An 18590-nucleotide genomic window follows, 5' to 3' on the forward strand; every position below is an offset into this window, starting at 1 on the left:
TCTTGACCTGAAGTTGAGGAGTTTTATTGCTGATGTGTCTTATTGCCACTGAACACTATACAGAAACCAGATCTTACCTCTTGTTTCCGCAAATACTCCGCACAAACTTTATCAAGCACACATGCATGTCTTTTTCTAGACATCATCGTCTGAATAAATCATGACTTTAAAAGCGTCCTCAAACTCACAATGACAGTCATCAGGCTGCCACTGAGGCAAGCACTAAACCACAGCAAGTACTCTTCTGTGGGAATCACATTCCTCCATAAATGGCTGTTCACATCACTTTTTACTTTATTGGACAATTGATTGTGCTTTCAGTATCATCATTGCGTCATGTGTTCACTTAGGTCTGCATCTCTCTCAGACATTATTTAAACATGCCTGGATGACATTCAGATGACACTGGTCATACTTCCACTGTGCAATGAATTGCTATAGGCTTGATTTCAAGCTGAGACATTTATTGACATTGTTTTGGAGTTTTATTTCAAGGCAGGAAACTGAACTTGCTTTGTGTTTAAAGTGAGACCTGAGGTTTGTTGCCTCCCATTTTCCTGTGTGCATGTCACTTATCTCACCTAGCATGGTTTCCTGTACAGTTAAAGGAAATAGTACACCCAAAATGAAAGTTTACTGAAAGTGTACTTCCTCTCAGGCCATCGAAGATGCATGCAGATGAGTTTGTTTCTTCATATGAACAGATTTGGAGAAATTTGGCTTTCCATCACTCACTCATCAATGGATCCTCTGCAGTGAATGGGTGCCGTCAGAATTTGAAATCAAACTGCTGATAAAATAAACTGCAAGTAATCCACACCATATTCACAATAATCCACAAGTAATCCACATGACTTCAGTCCATTTAACATCTTGTGATGTAAAAAGCTGCATGTTGGTAATAAATCCATCATTAAGATGTTTTTAACTTCAGAGTCCTCTGCGTATAATATTGCTTTCTACAGAGAAGTTATGCAGAGAAATATGCAGAGAGCAATCACTGTTTACAAGCAAAAAGAGTTCTAAACAAATATGTTGGTAGATTTTGGTGTAAGAAGAAAGCAGGGGATGGACTTTAACACTGGTGGAAATGATATTATAGATTATGGACTAGTATTTTGACCAAAAGTGTCAGTTTATAGTTGAAACCCCTTAATGATGGATTTGTTTCTTATTCACAAGATGTTAATTGATCGGCTGTAGACATATAGATAACTTGGAATATTGGGATGTTTTTATCAGCTCTTTGGACTCTCATTCTCACGGCACCCATTCACTCCTGAGGATCCACTGGTGATCAAGTGATTTAATACTAAATTTCTGCAAATCTTGGATGGCCTGAGCCCTGAGGGTTAGTACATTTATAGAAAGTTTTCATTTTTTGGGTGAAACATTCCTCTAAGTCTCAGTTTTTTTTGCTCTTACAGATTGCAATTTGTGTTCGGCCCATGTGCTCTTCAGGCATTGGATCTGGTGGACCAGCGCTTTGTCACATGTGTGTCCTCACCTAGCGGTCGAGATGCATTTCAGGTAGGAGTGAATAAATGTCTCAACTCAGTTTGTTTCCACACAGCTGCTGGACAAAATTTCTTTTAATCATGTTTGGCTGCTATTAATGAATTTCCGCAGCCAAAAATATTTAGGAAAAACAGCAACATTTTAAAATTCTTGGTTTTGGCCAGAATAGTGTGGAAAGGCTGAAATCATTGACAAAAACACATTTTGACTGTCTGCATCTCACACAATACAAAACATAGATAAGCTACAACAGGTAAACTTGTCAGCAGTGAGGACCCAAAAAAGATGCTTGTTTAACAATGTGTAAAATTGGTTTGGCTGTAATATGGAGATTTGGCTCATTGACAAAGAACTTTACTACAACTGCTTTATGGCCTGTGAACACATGTGAAATGTATGCTTATCCTGTTAGATGCTTCTCCTAAATATTCACAACAGCACATTTAGCTTTCCAATGACAGATGCTTCAAACTGTGAGAATTGTACAATAGCAGAGAGATGCATAGATTGCAAGTGAGTGTTTGCTATAGATCCAATGAGTCTCCAACACAAACATGGTCTTTAGAGTTCCTTGATGTGAACTCTGCAAAGTAATCTCAAATGGTAATGAAAATCCAACGGGCATCTGTGCTCTCTTTGTACGTTAAATTATAACTATCACAGGATATGTATGTATTGGTGCAACCCCAATTCCAGAAAAGTCGGGACATTAAAACCGGCGCACATAAAATAAAAATGACTTTAAAAAGCATGATTTACAGTTCAGATACAGGTTTTCACAAAAACGAAACGTTTTATTTATATATATATATATATATATATATATATAAAAAACACATTTCAGAAGGAGTCAAAAGTATCAATTGTTATATTAATTTAAACAATTATCATCAATCAATTGTTATATTAACACATCAATATATTTATATAGCTGTTTCCCCAGTAACGTCAGTACACAAAGTAACGCAGCACCTGACTTTAAAACGTACAGCTCTCATATTTATTTAATGAAATCACAGCCTTTTGAAGTTCAGTCATCACATTAAGTCGTTTTTAAATTTTTGTCTTTCCGTCCTCAAATTTAAGACCTCTTGAAATCATAATTTCGTAATTCATAATTCATTTCTTTTACATTTAAGACTTTTATATGGCATTAATTTTGATACAACTAATCCGTCAACTTCACAAATGTTTGAGAATGTCATTGTTTTTCACTTACTGAAAGTTTCATCGGTCTGCGTGCTGCATTTTTCACTGTACACACAACTGCACGTCTGTGTTAACCGTACTAGCAACCCGTGACGCCGCAGGACCCAAACGGCTTTACTGAGCTGACCTTGATGTGATTGATATAAATTGGATTTTATTAGAAAACAGCGTTTGACATTTATTAATTACATAATGTCAAAAGGCGACCCCTTATTATTTCAGTATGTCTGCCAGTTGGCGACCTCTGCTCTAGGAGCAAACTATACATCAATTATATGCAGTGATGCCATGGGGTTCTCTGGGCCTGTGCTCATCTAGTCAAAAAGAGCGTGGAAATGTGTGCTGTGTTCAGTTGAGTCAATATTTCAACTTGTTTCTAGGAAAAATGGACGTTGATTTCTCAGACCCAAAGACCAAAGGGACCATCCAGACTTTTACCAGCAACAGATGCAAACACAAACATCTGTCATGGTATGGGGCGGCATGAGTGACTGGAACATGTGCGAATGTACCATTGACATGGAGGCATATAATGAAATTGTACATACTGCCATCAAGATGATGTTTTTCATGGGAAGTCCATGGTTTTTAATCAAGACAATGCCAGGTCACATTCTGCATGTGCTACAGTAGTGTGATTTCGTAGACACAGATTGAATGTGTTAGACTGGCCTGCCTGCAGTCCAGATCTGTCTCCTATTGAAAATGTATGACTAGTCATAAGGCAATGACGATCACAGACTGCTGACTGCGAGATTGGACACCCATTTTGCTTGCAAAACTTTAATTATTATCCTTAATTCCCAAACAGTTCTCAAACCATCTGCGGAAAAAATTGAAATGAAATTATTAATTTTAATCATTAATTGTTTTGTCCTGTTGTTTTATGTTTACAGCTATTTTAAGCAGGCTACACATTCTCTTAATGGGAGTATAGGCTAAACCAGACTGGAATGACAATGAGAAATAGAAGGAAATACATATTTGGGTTGTGTAATAACGCATTGTTTTCTCCATAATTAATCTAATTAACGCATTAAATTACCAGCACTACTTACGACCATACATTATTTGATCATTTTGTTGCATTTTGGTGGTATGCTGTGCGAATTTGTGGGAAACTCAAATGCCGTTAACTCTCTAACAGTAAAATAAAACTGACTGGAACAGAAGCTGATGTGGTGTCTGTCTCACCTCTTCCCTCTCCACCCTTCAGTTTACCACGGCCACTTTTTGAGCTTTTTTCAATACTGTGGTGAGAACAAACTAGTGCTGAAATAGAGAGTTTAATGGTCCAGTAAAGAGTTCAAATGTGAAGCATTAGTCAGAGTGACCTAAAATCCCCTCAGTTTATTATGACCAGTCAGTCCCTGAAAATGTCCACACCACGGTCAACAGTCAGACATCCCAACACCTCCCACAATGAACTCACCATGTACTCTCAGTCCCAGAGTGTCTAGAATGGTCAGCCAATGTCCAGGAGGCCCCATAATTCCTCACGTGACTGACTGTAGATCTCAGCATATGTCTCTTACACAAGGTTAAGTTTCTGTAAAACGCCTACTACGAGACAGCACAGAAGAAAAGCAAATAAAGAGCAAACATTACCAGAAAACGAAGTATAGAACTAAAAGTTAACAGCCCTTTTTATGACCTGCTATGGTTCCTGCTTTAGATAGTCATTGATGTCTGTGTGCAGTTATCATCTCTATTTGTTATCTGTAATTCTAGACTCACTTGACTTATTTTACAAAGTGATGTAATTCCTCTAATTTCAATCTTAGGTATTTTCCAGGAATCTCTTCTGTTTTTCTTCAATAATATGATGGCATTGAACATGACTCAAACATTTTTTAATTTTTCAGTTCAAATTCTCTTCGAGTCTGTGATCTGCAGAGCTTACGGTGTATCCAACACATGCTGTTTTTCTTTTCTTTTCTACTGCTAGACCTTGACATAAATAAGTCCTTCTTTATTCTAGTTTCCAAAAGGAAAGTCATTCTTTAAGTCTTTTGTTTTGTACTTTCCATATTTGTAATGCACCAAATAGAATTGTTACCTCAACACCATAAGCAAAGTTTAAGTTTTTATTTAGCTGAGAATTTAAAATGTAAAAAAGTTAATTAAAAATGTAATTGCTTGCACTTTTACCTGTTGTAGCTTCCCCATGTTGTTTGAATGAAATAGATTCTAATTAAATGTCACCGATTCGGATGATGATTATTACCTCTTTTTTTTTTTTTAGTTGCCAAATTTTCAGTACTTCTCTACTCTGTCAAATTCTGAATTCTAAGCAAAATTTATTATCATATAATAATCAGAATAAAATATTACAACATTATGATTTTTTTAAAGACATGTTTCAAGATCCTCTTTAAAAATGCTGATTGACTATGAGGTACAATACAGGAACAAAGAAATGTGAGAGTGTTGTCTGCATTAAGTTCCTTAATATGCAATCCAACAGTATTTTCTAGCATTAGTGTGAAGATGTGGCACAGTTGTTTTTAGGGTGATTAGAATATTTCCTGCATGTTGGAATGATCAGACTGATTTTACGTAGAGCAGTTTGTACACAAAGAAAACAAAGCAAGTGAAATGATGTTGTGGATAAATGTATAATGCTGTGCTGTGTAGAGATCAGTGCTTCTGCGGTCTGCGTACCCTAAGGTGCTGAATTGTTCTGATCACGTTCCCAACACTAAATTTGATTTTTTTGGCATCTTTAGTTCTGGAGCTCATTCATACTGAATGCAAAGGTGAATGTGAATTTATGTTGTGCAATTTAGATGTAGATTTAATATTTGATAAACACTTCAGTGTTTGGTCTTCTAGTCAAGAGGAACAGTACAAATGCAGGGATATCCAGGCCCACAGAACTCTGTAGAAAGTGCCACAGGTTCTACTCATCCTCCATAAACATTTAGTCTAACCTGTTTATGTTGTCAGCGTGCTTCAGAGTGTGGTACAAACAAATCTGTTTTCCATGGTTAAAGTTTCCTCTGAAATCAGCACAGCAAATGAGGAAAGAAGTCAACAGATTACTTTTGGGCCCTGGGGTTGTTTGTTGGCGAGTAAGTTTGTGTACGTGTCTGCAGAGCACATGCAGAAATCCAGCGGCATTGCTGTAACATACGTTCTACGGTGGGTCACTCCGGTGGAACCAGTGGCTAATATCCTGTCAGTCAGCCCCTCTCTGGGGAAAGAGGCTTCATTAATGTCATTGTGATTGTCATACTGTATTAAGATCAGCTTTGCTTAATATCGTCCTGCCCTGGGGCTGCTGTCCAGCTGCCATAGTGTTCTCGCTGACCTTCACTTACCATCTTTGAGTCCTGACCTACTGTAGTGTGGGTGGAGTCAAGAAATAACGTGCTGATAGATGTTTGCCTGACAAAATGAGGTAGTTTCATAGTTGATATAAATCTCAAACACTTTCTCTGGCTGAAATGTGCTTTGAAAATAGAGCTCTTTGAGTGACCTGTAGAAGAAAGCGGCATGTTTGGGAAAGCATTCTATACTATATGCTATTTTGGTAGTTCTGTTTGGTGACTCTAGTACAGTAGGACATAAATTACACTGCTTTAAAAACCACCCCAAAATACATTAGAGCATGAACTGATAACAGGAGGAGAAACATAATTATTATATTAACTAATATAACCTTTTATTCCTTTGACCAATCTGCTTTTGAGGAAATAGTTATCATAGTTTCATGCTAGAGCGCACATTCTATAAGCTGAAGTTCTGGCACCTTCGTCTCAATATACTGTACAACGGGATTCACATCAATGAATCTTGTCACCTCAGTGCTAAAGTTACGTTCACGGAACACTGCACTTCGCAATCACAAAAGTACATTATTTGCATGTGCGCACACTAAAAAGCCTGTCAAACAGCACCTGATTACTGGAGTAAGTTATCTTTTGCATCTGATTCCGCTAATACTTTCAAAAACACATAAGGTTTACATTGTTGGTAAACACTGTTGTTTAAGTCTAAAGTGAAAGTAAATGGTTAAAAGAAAAAACGGATGTTCAGGTCTTAAAGGTAACCTAGAATGCAAAACTCACTTTTATAAGGTGTTTAAACACAGTTCGTGTGGCCGCAGTGTGTGACAGTCTAAACTGGTAAACAACCAGTCCATAATGGTAACAATTCACACACTTATTGTTTTATAATCCTAATAATTCATAAACAGTCTCTCCACAATAGCAGTTCCAGATTTCTCACTACTATGATTTAATACTCGGTGAAAATCCCACTTATTTGTGACGTTCTCTGCCCTATTAGCATATACACAGTCCTGAGTGGGAAACAGCGGTCCGCCATTACTGTTTTCTTGCTGAAGCTGCTGGAGATACAATGTCAGTGTCAAAGAGCCATTAAAAGTGTTGTGTGTTGGGATGCACCAACAAACATAGGAGTCTCCATAGACCGCTGAGGACATGGTGGTTAAATTTGAATTTAGAAGAAAATGGGTTTTATTCAGAAAAAAGGGTTTTATTCAGAGTTTTAATTTATACAGTAAAGTAGGGATGTGTATTACCAGCAAAGTCACAAAATGATACATATCACAACACAGGACTGCACTGAATTTCACTTCAGCAGAATTTAGTAAAACAGCTGTTTATTAAGCACTGCATACTACAGAGCCATTTCTAACTATTGGCAGAGTAGGCAGTTGAACTCTGTATGAAGGGCCTCTGTAACTGTACCACAGTACAATATAGATAATGGCATATGTTTTATGTTTACATTGGTTACTGTTAATAGAGAAACGCGACAAAATGGTGGTAATTCATACATACACAGCCTCCCTCTCTCACTCTTTCATAAATTAACACTTGATGAATTATACTTCTCTGAGAATAGAATATTGAAGTGGATATTGTTAAACTGCAAGTTTACTGGTGTTTTCAGAAAGCAAATGCATTTATCCACAGTGAAGAGAGAGTGTGTGATTATCACCCCAAAAATGAACGTGGATTTGCGTAGCTTGTCATTTAACAGCTGCTCTATGTGAAATCACACACCTGATGGAATTTACCACTGATTAGAGAACCGGCTTTACTGATGAGATGCGCATTAATTATTGGCCGATATACGATCGTGCACCCCTAGTATTATGGTCGACTCATTTTTTAAAAAGCTCGCACTTTTCTACTCTTTTATTTTTTATAAACGTTATTCTTGTATTCAAATTAAGCACGGTCAACTGCTGCACATGTGCCACAGTATCGATACAGGGCCAGCTGTATCGATACTCATATCGTCAAATCTCTGTGACGATACATTGTCGTATTGAACACCGTGAAGTGTGTAGTGTTTTTTTTTTTGTTTCTTCATTCAATTTCCTGAACTGCTAAATACATATACTGTGCCTGAAAGATAAATCACTGTTGTTTTTTTGTGTATCTTCTTACTTTTTAAATCTAAAATAATGACAAAGATTTTTATCATTGCTCACTTTGCCCTAAATATAATATTTTTTTTATTTTATATTTAGTTACCTTTGCATGGTTTTGTTTTTAAAATAGGGTTAGTTTGGCTGTACTGCTCGGACAACTTGCACAATATTAAAACCAACATGACAAAGAATTGTGATTTAAAATTGTGATTTTCATTAAAAAAAAAATTGTGATATGATATTTTTGCCATATTGCCCACTTCAAGGTCAGTAAGATGTTTAAAATGTTTTTAAAAGAAAGTCTCTTATGCTCACCAAGGCTGCATTTATTTAATAAAAATTAAAGTAAAAATAGCAATGTTGTAAAATATTGCAGTTTTAAATGACAATTCTATTTTAACATACAGCAGCCACCAGAAATCATCCTAATAAGCGGATTAATCTGATGCTCAAGATAGGGTTGTGCCGATAGACGATAGTATTGTGTATCGATGATAGTCAGCGATATCGACGTAAGCAGATTTCTCTGTCGATAATCACGACGATATTAGGCTCATTCTCCTATTAAATGTATTAAATTATAATTATAATAACTATTATTATTTTTATTAGTTGGCCTATTATAATTTCTTGTTAGTTTTTTGATAATTGAGTTGATTTAGAGACCTTAGAAGTTTATGATAGAGTAGGTAATCGGGTTACCTAGTTACCCGATTTATTTTAATGTATCCTCTAGAGACTCTTATTATTTTGAAACACTGGCTGCTCATGGTGTAGCTATGACGAAATGATGGGATATAAAACAGTTAAAGGAAATGTGATGGAACAATGATATTTTTAAGAATTGTTTTTTTTTGTCAAATCAAGATATTCCATTGTAATTGTATTTAATAGATCTTTTTTGGCCTATTAGTAGATTTTGTTCCATAAAAATGGGAAGTAATACAACCCGAATTCCGGAAAAGTTGGGACGTTTTTTAAATTTTAATAAAATGAAAACGAAAAGACTTTCAAATCACATGAGCCAATATTTTATTCACTATAGAACATAGATAACATAGCAAATGTTTAAACTGAGAAAGTTTACAATTTTATGCACAAAATGAGCTCATTTCAATTTTGATTTCTGCTACAGGTCTCAAAATAGTTGGGACGGGGCATGTTTACCATGCTGTAGCATCTCCTTTTCTTTTCAAAACAGTTTGAAGACGTCTGGGCATTGAGGCTATGAGTTGCTGGAGTTTTGCTGTTGGAATTTGGTCCCATTCTTGCCTTATATAGATTTCCAGCTGCTGAAGAGTTCGTGGTCGTCTTTGACGTATTTTTCATTTAATGATGCGCCAAATGTTCTCTATAGGTGAAAGATCTGGACTGCAGGCAGGCCAGGTTAGCACCCGGACTCTTCTATGACGAAGCCATGCTGTTGTTATAGCTGCAGTATGTGGTTTTGCATTGTCCTGCTGAAATAAACAAGGCCTTCCCTGAAATAGACGTTGTTTGGAGGGAAGCATATGTTGCTCTAAAACCTTTATATACCTTTCAGCATTCACAGAGCCTTCCAAAACATGCAAGCTGCCCATACCGTATGCACTTATGCACCCCCATACCATCAGAGATGCTGGCTTTTGAACTGAACGCTGATAACATGCTGGAAGGTCTCCCTCCTCTTTAGCCCGGAGGACACGGCGTCCGTGATTTCCAACAAGAATGTCAAATTTGGACTCGTCTGACCATAAAACACTATTCCACTTTGAAATAGTCCATTTTAAATGAGCCTTGGCCCACAGGACACAACGGCGCTTCTGGACCATGTTCACATATGGCTTCTTTTTTGCATGATAGAGCTTTAGTTGGCATCTGCTGATGGCACGGCGGATTGTGTTTACCGACAGTGGTTTCTGAAAGTATTCCTGGGCCCATTTAGTAATGTCATTGACACAATCATGCCGATGAGTGATGCAGTGTCGTCTGAGAGCCCGAAGACCACGGGCATCCAATAAAGGTCTCCGGGCTTGTCCCTTACGCACAGAGATTTCTCCAGTTTCTCTGAATCTTTTGATGATGTTATGCACTGTAGATGATGAGATTTGCAAAGCCTTTGCAATTTGATGTTGAGGAATATTGTTTTTAAAGTTTTCCACAATTTTTTTACGCAGTCTTCCACAGATTGGAGAACCTCTGCCCATCTTTACTTCTGAGAGACTCTGCTTCTCTAAGACAAAGCTTTTATAGCTAATCATGTTACAGATCTTACATCAATTAACTTAATTAATCACTAGATGTTCTCCCAGCTGAATCTTTTCAAAACTGCTTGCTTTTTTAGCCATTTGTTGCCCCCGTGCCAACTTTTTTGAGACCTGTAGCAGGCATTAAATTTTAAATGAGCTAATTAAGTGGATAAAAGTGTAAAATTTCTCTGTTTAAACATTTGCTACGTTATCTATGTTCTATTGTGAATAAAATATTGGCTCATGTGATTTGAAATTCCTTTAGTTTTCATTTTATTAAAATTTAAAAAACGTCCCAACTTTTCCGGAATTCGGGTTGTAATAAAAAAAAATATATGTATAATTATACATATGTACTGTATCTAGTTTAAATAAGACATATTGACTTGGAGTAGTGAGTAATTGACATTTCCAAGTAACATAAGTTGTATGTAGGATGGCAGCTTGTGTCTAGTTGGGCCAAGATGATTGATGTGTTTTAGCAGTAGGCTTGGATCAAGACTAAGCTGATAGACCTTAGAACCTAGACTTAAAATGATCTTGGACCAGCCACAAACAAGCTACAATGTTCTAAGAAAGTGTAGTTATATGCTCAAAAAATCATATATACTTTAGAACTCCCCAAATTTGTTATCCAAACTCAATCAAGAAGTTTAAAAATCTGAATGTTTAGTGAAATGATGATTTATGAACCTATGAGTCCTCCACAAATTTTTAGTGCATTGTATCTTGTCCAAAGTGTTCAGCCAGATTTTCACCAGCTGGTAATCTGAACAATCAACTCATCCAGTTTTTTTTAGGTAGGAAATATAAATAAATATTAAAATAACTGTTATAGTGCATGATGATGAATAGTTTTTCCTGTCCTATGCTTTCCTGTTCTGTTTCCTTTTCATGGATATCATGCAAAACTCTTGCTTTTTTTTTTTTTTCAAAACAAAAACAGATTGGACTGGGTTTTCTTCCAATGAATGTCCTCTCCATTTGTCCCATCCCAATAATAATAATTGCATTAGGGCTCAAACTCCACACCTTTTATCATGTCATATTTTTCTATTTTTGTGACATGTCCAGCTAAAACTAACCTTCACTGCATATTAGATTTAAGCCTGTAAATTAAACATTAAATTCCACATGTCTAACTAACTTCCCACAAGTCCAAAGTCAGCCAATCCCTGGAGGGCAGTCACTGACATCTCTTTGGCCTGACAGATTTGAAACCAAACCAACCCAAACATAATCGCCGCACAGTATCTGTTTTTGAAGAGGTCCTGTGAGGGAGTAGAGAGTATCACAGTGGGAATCACAGTGTTCCCTCCAGAGCCTACATATCATTTTTATGTTTTGTTGGAAACATATGATTGATTTGTGTGTCAGTGGTTAAATGCTCTCCCGGCAGCTGGGGGTCCAGAAGTCTGAAAACGCACTGAAAATCTGGGCTTCAAACTCCTATTCAAATCTGGAAGCAAACAAAGATTTTAAAATATTAAAAACATTTTTACTGTAAAAAAATATGAAATTATTAAAAGTGACTAACATATTCAAATAAACCAATTTGCTACATTATTTGGACCTGTACTCATTAAATTTATAAAAGTACTGATCATGCATAACAATTTTCAAATTCATTGATACAGTAGGCTTCATAGGGACAAATGGTATGTGGGTGTTCATGCTGTATTGATTGTGGGAGCAGTTATTCATCAAATGAAGAAGAAGAGTGTTATGACCAGGCATCAGAGATGTATAAAGTACTAGAGACCCAGACTTGAGTAAAAGTACAAGTGCTTTATCAAAAAAATGACTTGAGTAGAAGTTGAAGTGCTCTTTAAGCACCACACTTAAGTAGAAGTACTAAAGTATTCAACATTTTTTGTACTTAAGTATTGCAAGTAGCCTTTTTGAAAATTTACTACTCAAGTACTGAAAGTAAAAGTACATGTATTGTGTTATGTAGTTATTAAAGAAAGTAGTCAAAAGTTTGAACATATTGTTTTTACTATTTCAAATGATTAACCTAAAGTACAATCACAATTCCTTTGACTGTAACTTTTTGTAAACAAAAAACAGATTAAAGGGTTAGTTCACCCAATTTGCAAAATTATGTCATTAATAACTTACCCTCATGTTGTTTCAAACCCGTAAGACTTCAGTTTATTTTTTCTGTCAGACGTGTCCGATTCGAGAACCGAGGAGCTGATGATACTGCGCATGTGTGATTCAGCGTGAAAGCAAACCGACACACAGAGTGTCTGAACTTAACTGATTCTTTTGGTGATTGATTCTGAACTGATTCTGTGCTAATGTTATGAGCCCAGGTAAACCGAAGGCTAGCAGTCAACGCCAATGACGCCATTACGTCGAGCGCAAAAGAACTGTTTTCTTCAACTGGTTTATTGAATCGAACTGTCAGAAAGAACTACTGGTGATTCGAAAACCGATGCAATCGGTTCTTGTCTCGTGAACGAGTCATTATCTGGCTCGGCTCGGTGTTCATCTCTCTCTCTTCACAGCAGTTCAGTCAGCACGCGCAGTCTTCTCAATCGCTTGATTCGCTCAATGATGTGCCACTTTCATCAAACCTGCCATCTACAGTTCTGTTTGTAATGGAATGATTCGTAACATTTTTATAATTGTAACGAGTAACGATGCAGCCAGTGTTGTGGGTAACGCGTTACAAAGTAACGCGTTAGAGTACTCTAATTACTTTTTTCCTGAAATGTGTAACTTAACGTGTTAGTTTCGTGCGTAAGTAATCAGTTACTTCATTATTTTTTTTAAAAAGTAATCCGTTATTTTAAGGAAAGGAAAATCCCGACTGCAGCCTGCTTTTTGTCAGACAGTATAGGTCTACTGTGCCACCTGCGGATGTATCAGCGGAGCCGGAGCTTTGTGATCGTAAAGTCAATGGCTGTGATACGTCTGTGCCCTGCGCCTGACCCTGTGTGTGTGTGGGTTTTTTGTTTTCGATCTCCCGGCAAGATGGCAGAGAGGACGAAGCGTTTGGTTTATGGACTGTGTTAAAGCGAATTTAGGCTTGTGACTGTGAGTGACACTTTAATAATAATTAGTTCGGCTATTAAGCGATTTGTCATTTGCCTGTGTGGCAGTGAAGGATTTAATTCGGTTTGTTATCATTTTTGTTTGACAGGCAGCTGTTAATTTCTGTTAGATCGTTGGCTGGCTGGTTGTTCATCATTTCTAAATGGATTTAAATCTGCAAGCCTGTTTAAGGTTGTGTTTATAAGCAAGCATACTTGTACTTTGATAACTGCATTATTTAAAGTTAAAGAAAAATCTGGAGTTATCTTGTGGAGCTTATAATATACAGTAGCCTAGGCTACCCGGGCTGGGTAGGTGCGTATTTTGATTAATAATATGTTCTGTGATAATAAATAAATAAAACGGCATGTGGAATAGCCTATTGCTGACTGTCTTTCCTGTTATTGTTATCCTGCAGTGTTAATTTAGTCGGATGACTGACGTTATTCATTGTCGGGAGTCACGACTTCTAGGTGCATTTAAAGGGGCCGGGGGCTGTGTCTGTCATGTGTGAGCCACTGCAAACGGCTTTTAATTTTTGGTAACGCATGAGTACTCTAACGCGTTACTTTTATGAATAGGTAACGCTGTATCATAACTGATTACTTTTAATTGATGGTAACGTTGTAACCTAACTAACTACTTTCCAAAGTAACTATACCCAACACTGGATGCAGCACATAAAAAAAATATCGGAGTAAAAGTATTAAACTCATCGAAAATATGTACTGAAGTAAAAGTGGAAGTAGGAGAAAAAAATAATACTCTAGTAAAGTACAGATACCGCCTTTTAGTACTAGTGAAGTAGTTCTACTTCGTTACTATACATCTCTGCCAGGCATGTAGCCATTAGAGAGCTCTGCACTGAGCATGTTGAAGTCACAGTTCTGAAGTGATGCTCTACAGTCTTAGTAAAATATCTCCGATCACAATTCTGCTGCAACCACCATGACCTCCCAGATCAGCCAGAACCAACATATTAGAAACATATGATTGATTTAGAAAATTAAGAAATATTCAAATAAATAAGTATCTGGACATGTTTTTCTAATTAAATTCTATAAGTTCAATTCAGCAGTGTTATATTGATCATATGTAAATATTCTTGCTATTTTTTCCTCACTAGCACAAGGAGAATATTTAATTACATGTAAAAGTGTCGATAAAAAACACAATATACAGATGTCTTTATTTACACATTTGAAACCATTTAAATTGCCATTTGAGGCCTTTCAATTGATTAAATTATTTGCTAAATTGGTTTTGCCAGCTGATTCATTACAGTGGATTGTTTGAAAGTTGGCAAATCCTATTGCCATTTTGCTACAGAGATTTCAGCAACATTCTTTTAAAATGACTGTCTTTCATAATGCTGTCATCCACGTTGCAAGTATGGCTGGAACAGAATATTCAAATATTCGTTTGGTGGGTTGGCATTTGATTTTCAATTGTGAGATTATTATTTTTTTTTTTTTTAACAACTGGCATCCGCCACGAAAAGGTTCTCATTCGTGCTTATGAATCGCCCATGAATGAATGTCATGATTCAGTTCATCTGAAAGAGAAGAAAAAAATGCCTAAGACCTCAGCTGTGTGGGAGCACTTTAAATTGAGTGAGGACAAGACAAAGGCAGTGTGCCAAATGTGATTTTAAACTGGCCTACCACTACAGCACATCAAGTTTAAAAAATCATCTTGAGTTCTGTAACTAGCCTATAGTATATTTCTGGTGTAAAAAGCAACGAGCTACTTCTATCTGACATGTTAATCAGTCATTTTACACATGATAAAAGCATGCACTTAATTTGGTTGGAAATTACCTGCAAATACGGCAGTCAAAAAAAAAAAAACGAACAGACCTGTGTGCTTTGTATCACTAGCACAGTGTCCGTTCTCGGAGCATATAAACCCTGGCCGCGTGTGCTGCACCTCTTTTTGCTCACTCTGTTCTGTAGTTTATTAAAAGTTTATTAATTCTGAATGTGTCAAGTGTCTATATTGCACCAAAATGTGACACTGCACTCCCTTGGGTCCACAGCAACACACCCACCACGTGTGAAGTCGATTGGATGAACGGTTCTCAACATAATAAAAATGCAAACAGACAGACATGCTGAGTTTCCTGGCTTTATTGCATTCTGTCTACACCGGATGCAACAGTTGTGCCAGCACAACATCGTGATGTCTATCAGCCATCGCCGATGGACGATGGCATCGTCTATCAGTCCAAAACACTATTGATCAATGCACATACACGGAGTACATCACATATGGTAAACAAGGAAGCTTAAATGTGCATATGTCATGCATGAGAAACAATTAGGTTTATTAATGTAGCGTGTGATGCTTGCACAAGTTTTTATTTTTCCCCATATATTGGTGTATATTGTTTACCATATGTGATGCACTTTATGCATGTGTTTTTATATGAATAAAAGACTAAATGTTAATCATATAAAGCATTTGTATCTCTTCACAAGACCTGGATTAAACTGCTTGATTAGTATGGATTCGTTTTGCAATGCTGTCTGAGTTTTGGTTACCTGGTTTGGTTTGGTTACCTTTTTGAAGACAGAGAAAGATTCTGGTAAACTCTGTGATGCTATACAGAGTCACTGGGTCAAGACATTACAAATGCACACATCATGAAGATGCTGATCCTGTAAGGCCTGAAGCCCTTTTCCCCAATTAGCCATCTCTGTACATAGACAGAATATGACAACTTGCATTTGGTAACAACCATTGAATACAGCTTGCTTTCACAACTGCACTTCACAGTCTATTATATAACGCTGTAAACACTGTTGGCTGCAGAAGCCTCTAGTTTGCTTTATGCTGATCCCATTGTAATGTCATCTTGGGTCTAAAAGAATCTCTAATTTGACTTGGCTGAATTTCCAGCATCACTTCACATAAAACTGATGTTACAAGACATTTTGATGTTTTGCTGGCCGTCGGATAATGGTCTGACAAAATCTTCCTCTCAAAGCCAAGACAGGATGTAATGTGAGAAAGACCAGAGTAATGTATGTTGTACAGGCTGGATTATGAATATGTGAGCACTGAAGCGGTGCACTGTATCAGTCTGTAAGTTTTGAGTTTTGTCAGGATCGTTCCTGCTGCGACGGCTCTGGCCTTTGCACTGCTCTCACTCCTTTGGCTCCATGTTTCTAATTATCCTCTGTGACTCACCCACAATGAGGTGTCAGTCTTTGACAAAGCGAGGCCTTTTCTCTTCACAGGGCAGAGGAGCAGCTTCACTACAGGGGATTTATCAGTGTTTGCCTGATAATGGAGTGTGTGGTCTGATGAGTTTTCCGCAATGCTAAGATTTATTCATCACGATAATACCTTCATGAGTTACATTCAGTACCGAGACTTCAGCTAACACATATGGGGAGAAAGAAAGAAGCTTATGGAAAGTTGAAGGTATATTATAGAACCACTTGTAAGATTTACATTTCATTGCGTTTTCCCCCTCCCTTCCTGATAAAAATTGGGATTGGGATTTTAAAATGTGATTTTAAAAAATTTTACAATGAAAGTGAAGTCTGGCCAAGTATGGTGACCCATACTCAGAATTTGTGCTCTGCATTTAACCCATCCAAGTGCGCATGCACACACACACTGTGAACTCACTCTTGGAGCAGTGGGCAGCCATATTGCAGCAGCGCCCGGGGAGTGGTTGGAGGTTCGGTGCCTTGCTCAAGTGTCTCACTTCAGTCGCAGTATTGAGGTTGGATGCGCGTTGTACATTCACTTCCCCCACCGACAATTCTTGCCGGATCTGAGACTCGAACCCACAACCTTCAGGTTATAAGTTCGACTCTCTAACCTTAATACCACGACTGCCCCCACGATTGTAATAGTAGAATACCAATAAAATTGTAATTATAATTATAGTATATTATATATTATATATATTATAGTATATATTATTAACTAATAATAATAATTTTGAGGGGAAAAGCCCTGAAGGGGCTGTTGCATCTATTGCGTGTGTTTTCTTTCTTATTTCTCCTCCTCTTCTTCCACCCTCTTGAGAGTTAGTGGCAGCCCTATTTGCTGTAGCTGCTCCTAAATTATTGAACAACCTACCACTTCATATCAGATCTGATCCTACATTAGGCTTTTTTAAAAGTCGTTTAAAAATGCACTTCCTCTCTGTAGCCTTTGCGAGTGAAGTTGTATGTTTTTTATGGTTTTGTGTCATTGTTTTATGATGTGATCTTTCCCTTACTAAAATGTTTTATTAATGTCTGTATAGTACTTTGGTGCAACCAAAGTCCTTTCAGGCAAGTCGTGCCACTCGGCCGCCATCTTGGCAATGCCTCCGGGCAGCTATTTCAGAATAACAAGACCAGCTCCTATCTAAATAAATGGGCAGAGAGTCAGAACTGCACTTTCACTGGTCACCGGGACATAAAAACAGCATGTATAGAAACAGCAGTGAAATATGATAAAAATCACTGAAATATTTTGATGACTTTGCCCCAAAATAAGGTTTAAAACGCCTTTTTCCCCACAGGTTATACCTTTACTACGAATGCGCAAGGGTTCCTCAACTGTGCGCATACGTCAGTGGAACCAGACGATAGGCTTAAATGTTTTCCCGGCTTGAATGTCAAAAGCAGGTGATTTGCTTTCCAGCGGGAGGGGCGGGACATGTGCACACAACCGCCATCTTTGCCGTTACGGGTTTTCCTTATGTAGTTGTATTGAGGATTGAGGAAGTGGCATGTCTCTTATAAACTCTCTTGTGCAACTCCTTGTTGTTTGAATAGTGCTGTAGAAATAAATGAACTGAACTGACTATGAAGGGTAACATGGGAAAATGATGAAATTTTGCCTACTTGTAGTGATAGTCATAAATAGTGATCAGACCAACTTTGGGGTCCAATTATATAGCACCACCGCCAGTCCAAAAATTCATTTTTCAAATGGTTATAACTTTTAAACCCTTTATTCTGGAAAAATTTAATTTAGTTCATCTGATTACTCTCTTCATGGTGAACCCATTCAATAGCTTACATTAAGGCTCCACCCATTACACTAGTGGCCATTTTGAAAAGTACAGTTTTCAGGTTTTTTTTCGCTACTCCTTCAAAATTTGTCAAAATTGGCAGAGACGAACTGAACAGAATTTTGATATTCATCTGTTCAGAAGTTATGATGTTAACTTG

At 37.2% G+C, this 18590-nt stretch overlaps 1 protein-coding gene across 4 annotated transcripts in view; it reads left to right on the top strand.

Annotated features, from left to right (window-relative positions):
• Window positions 1-18590, top strand: part of LOC132136647 (zinc finger SWIM domain-containing protein 7) — a 68076-nt gene that overhangs the window by 2350 nt on the left and 47136 nt on the right. For 3 of the 4 annotated variants that reach the window (XM_059547259.1, XM_059547257.1, XM_059547256.1), the window contains exon 4: window positions 1428-1530. In XM_059547259.1, coding sequence (XP_059403242.1) covers window positions 1428-1530 — 103 coding nt within the window. Of the gene's footprint in view, window positions 1-1427; window positions 1531-3107; window positions 3470-18590 lie in introns of those variants that run through there. The other variant, XM_059547261.1, reaches the window with a different exon arrangement.

The sequence above is a fragment of the Carassius carassius genome, chromosome 4, assembly GCF_963082965.1.
Source record: "Carassius carassius chromosome 4, fCarCar2.1, whole genome shotgun sequence".
In the NCBI taxonomy this organism is placed as follows: Eukaryota; Metazoa; Chordata; class Actinopteri; order Cypriniformes; family Cyprinidae; genus Carassius; species Carassius carassius.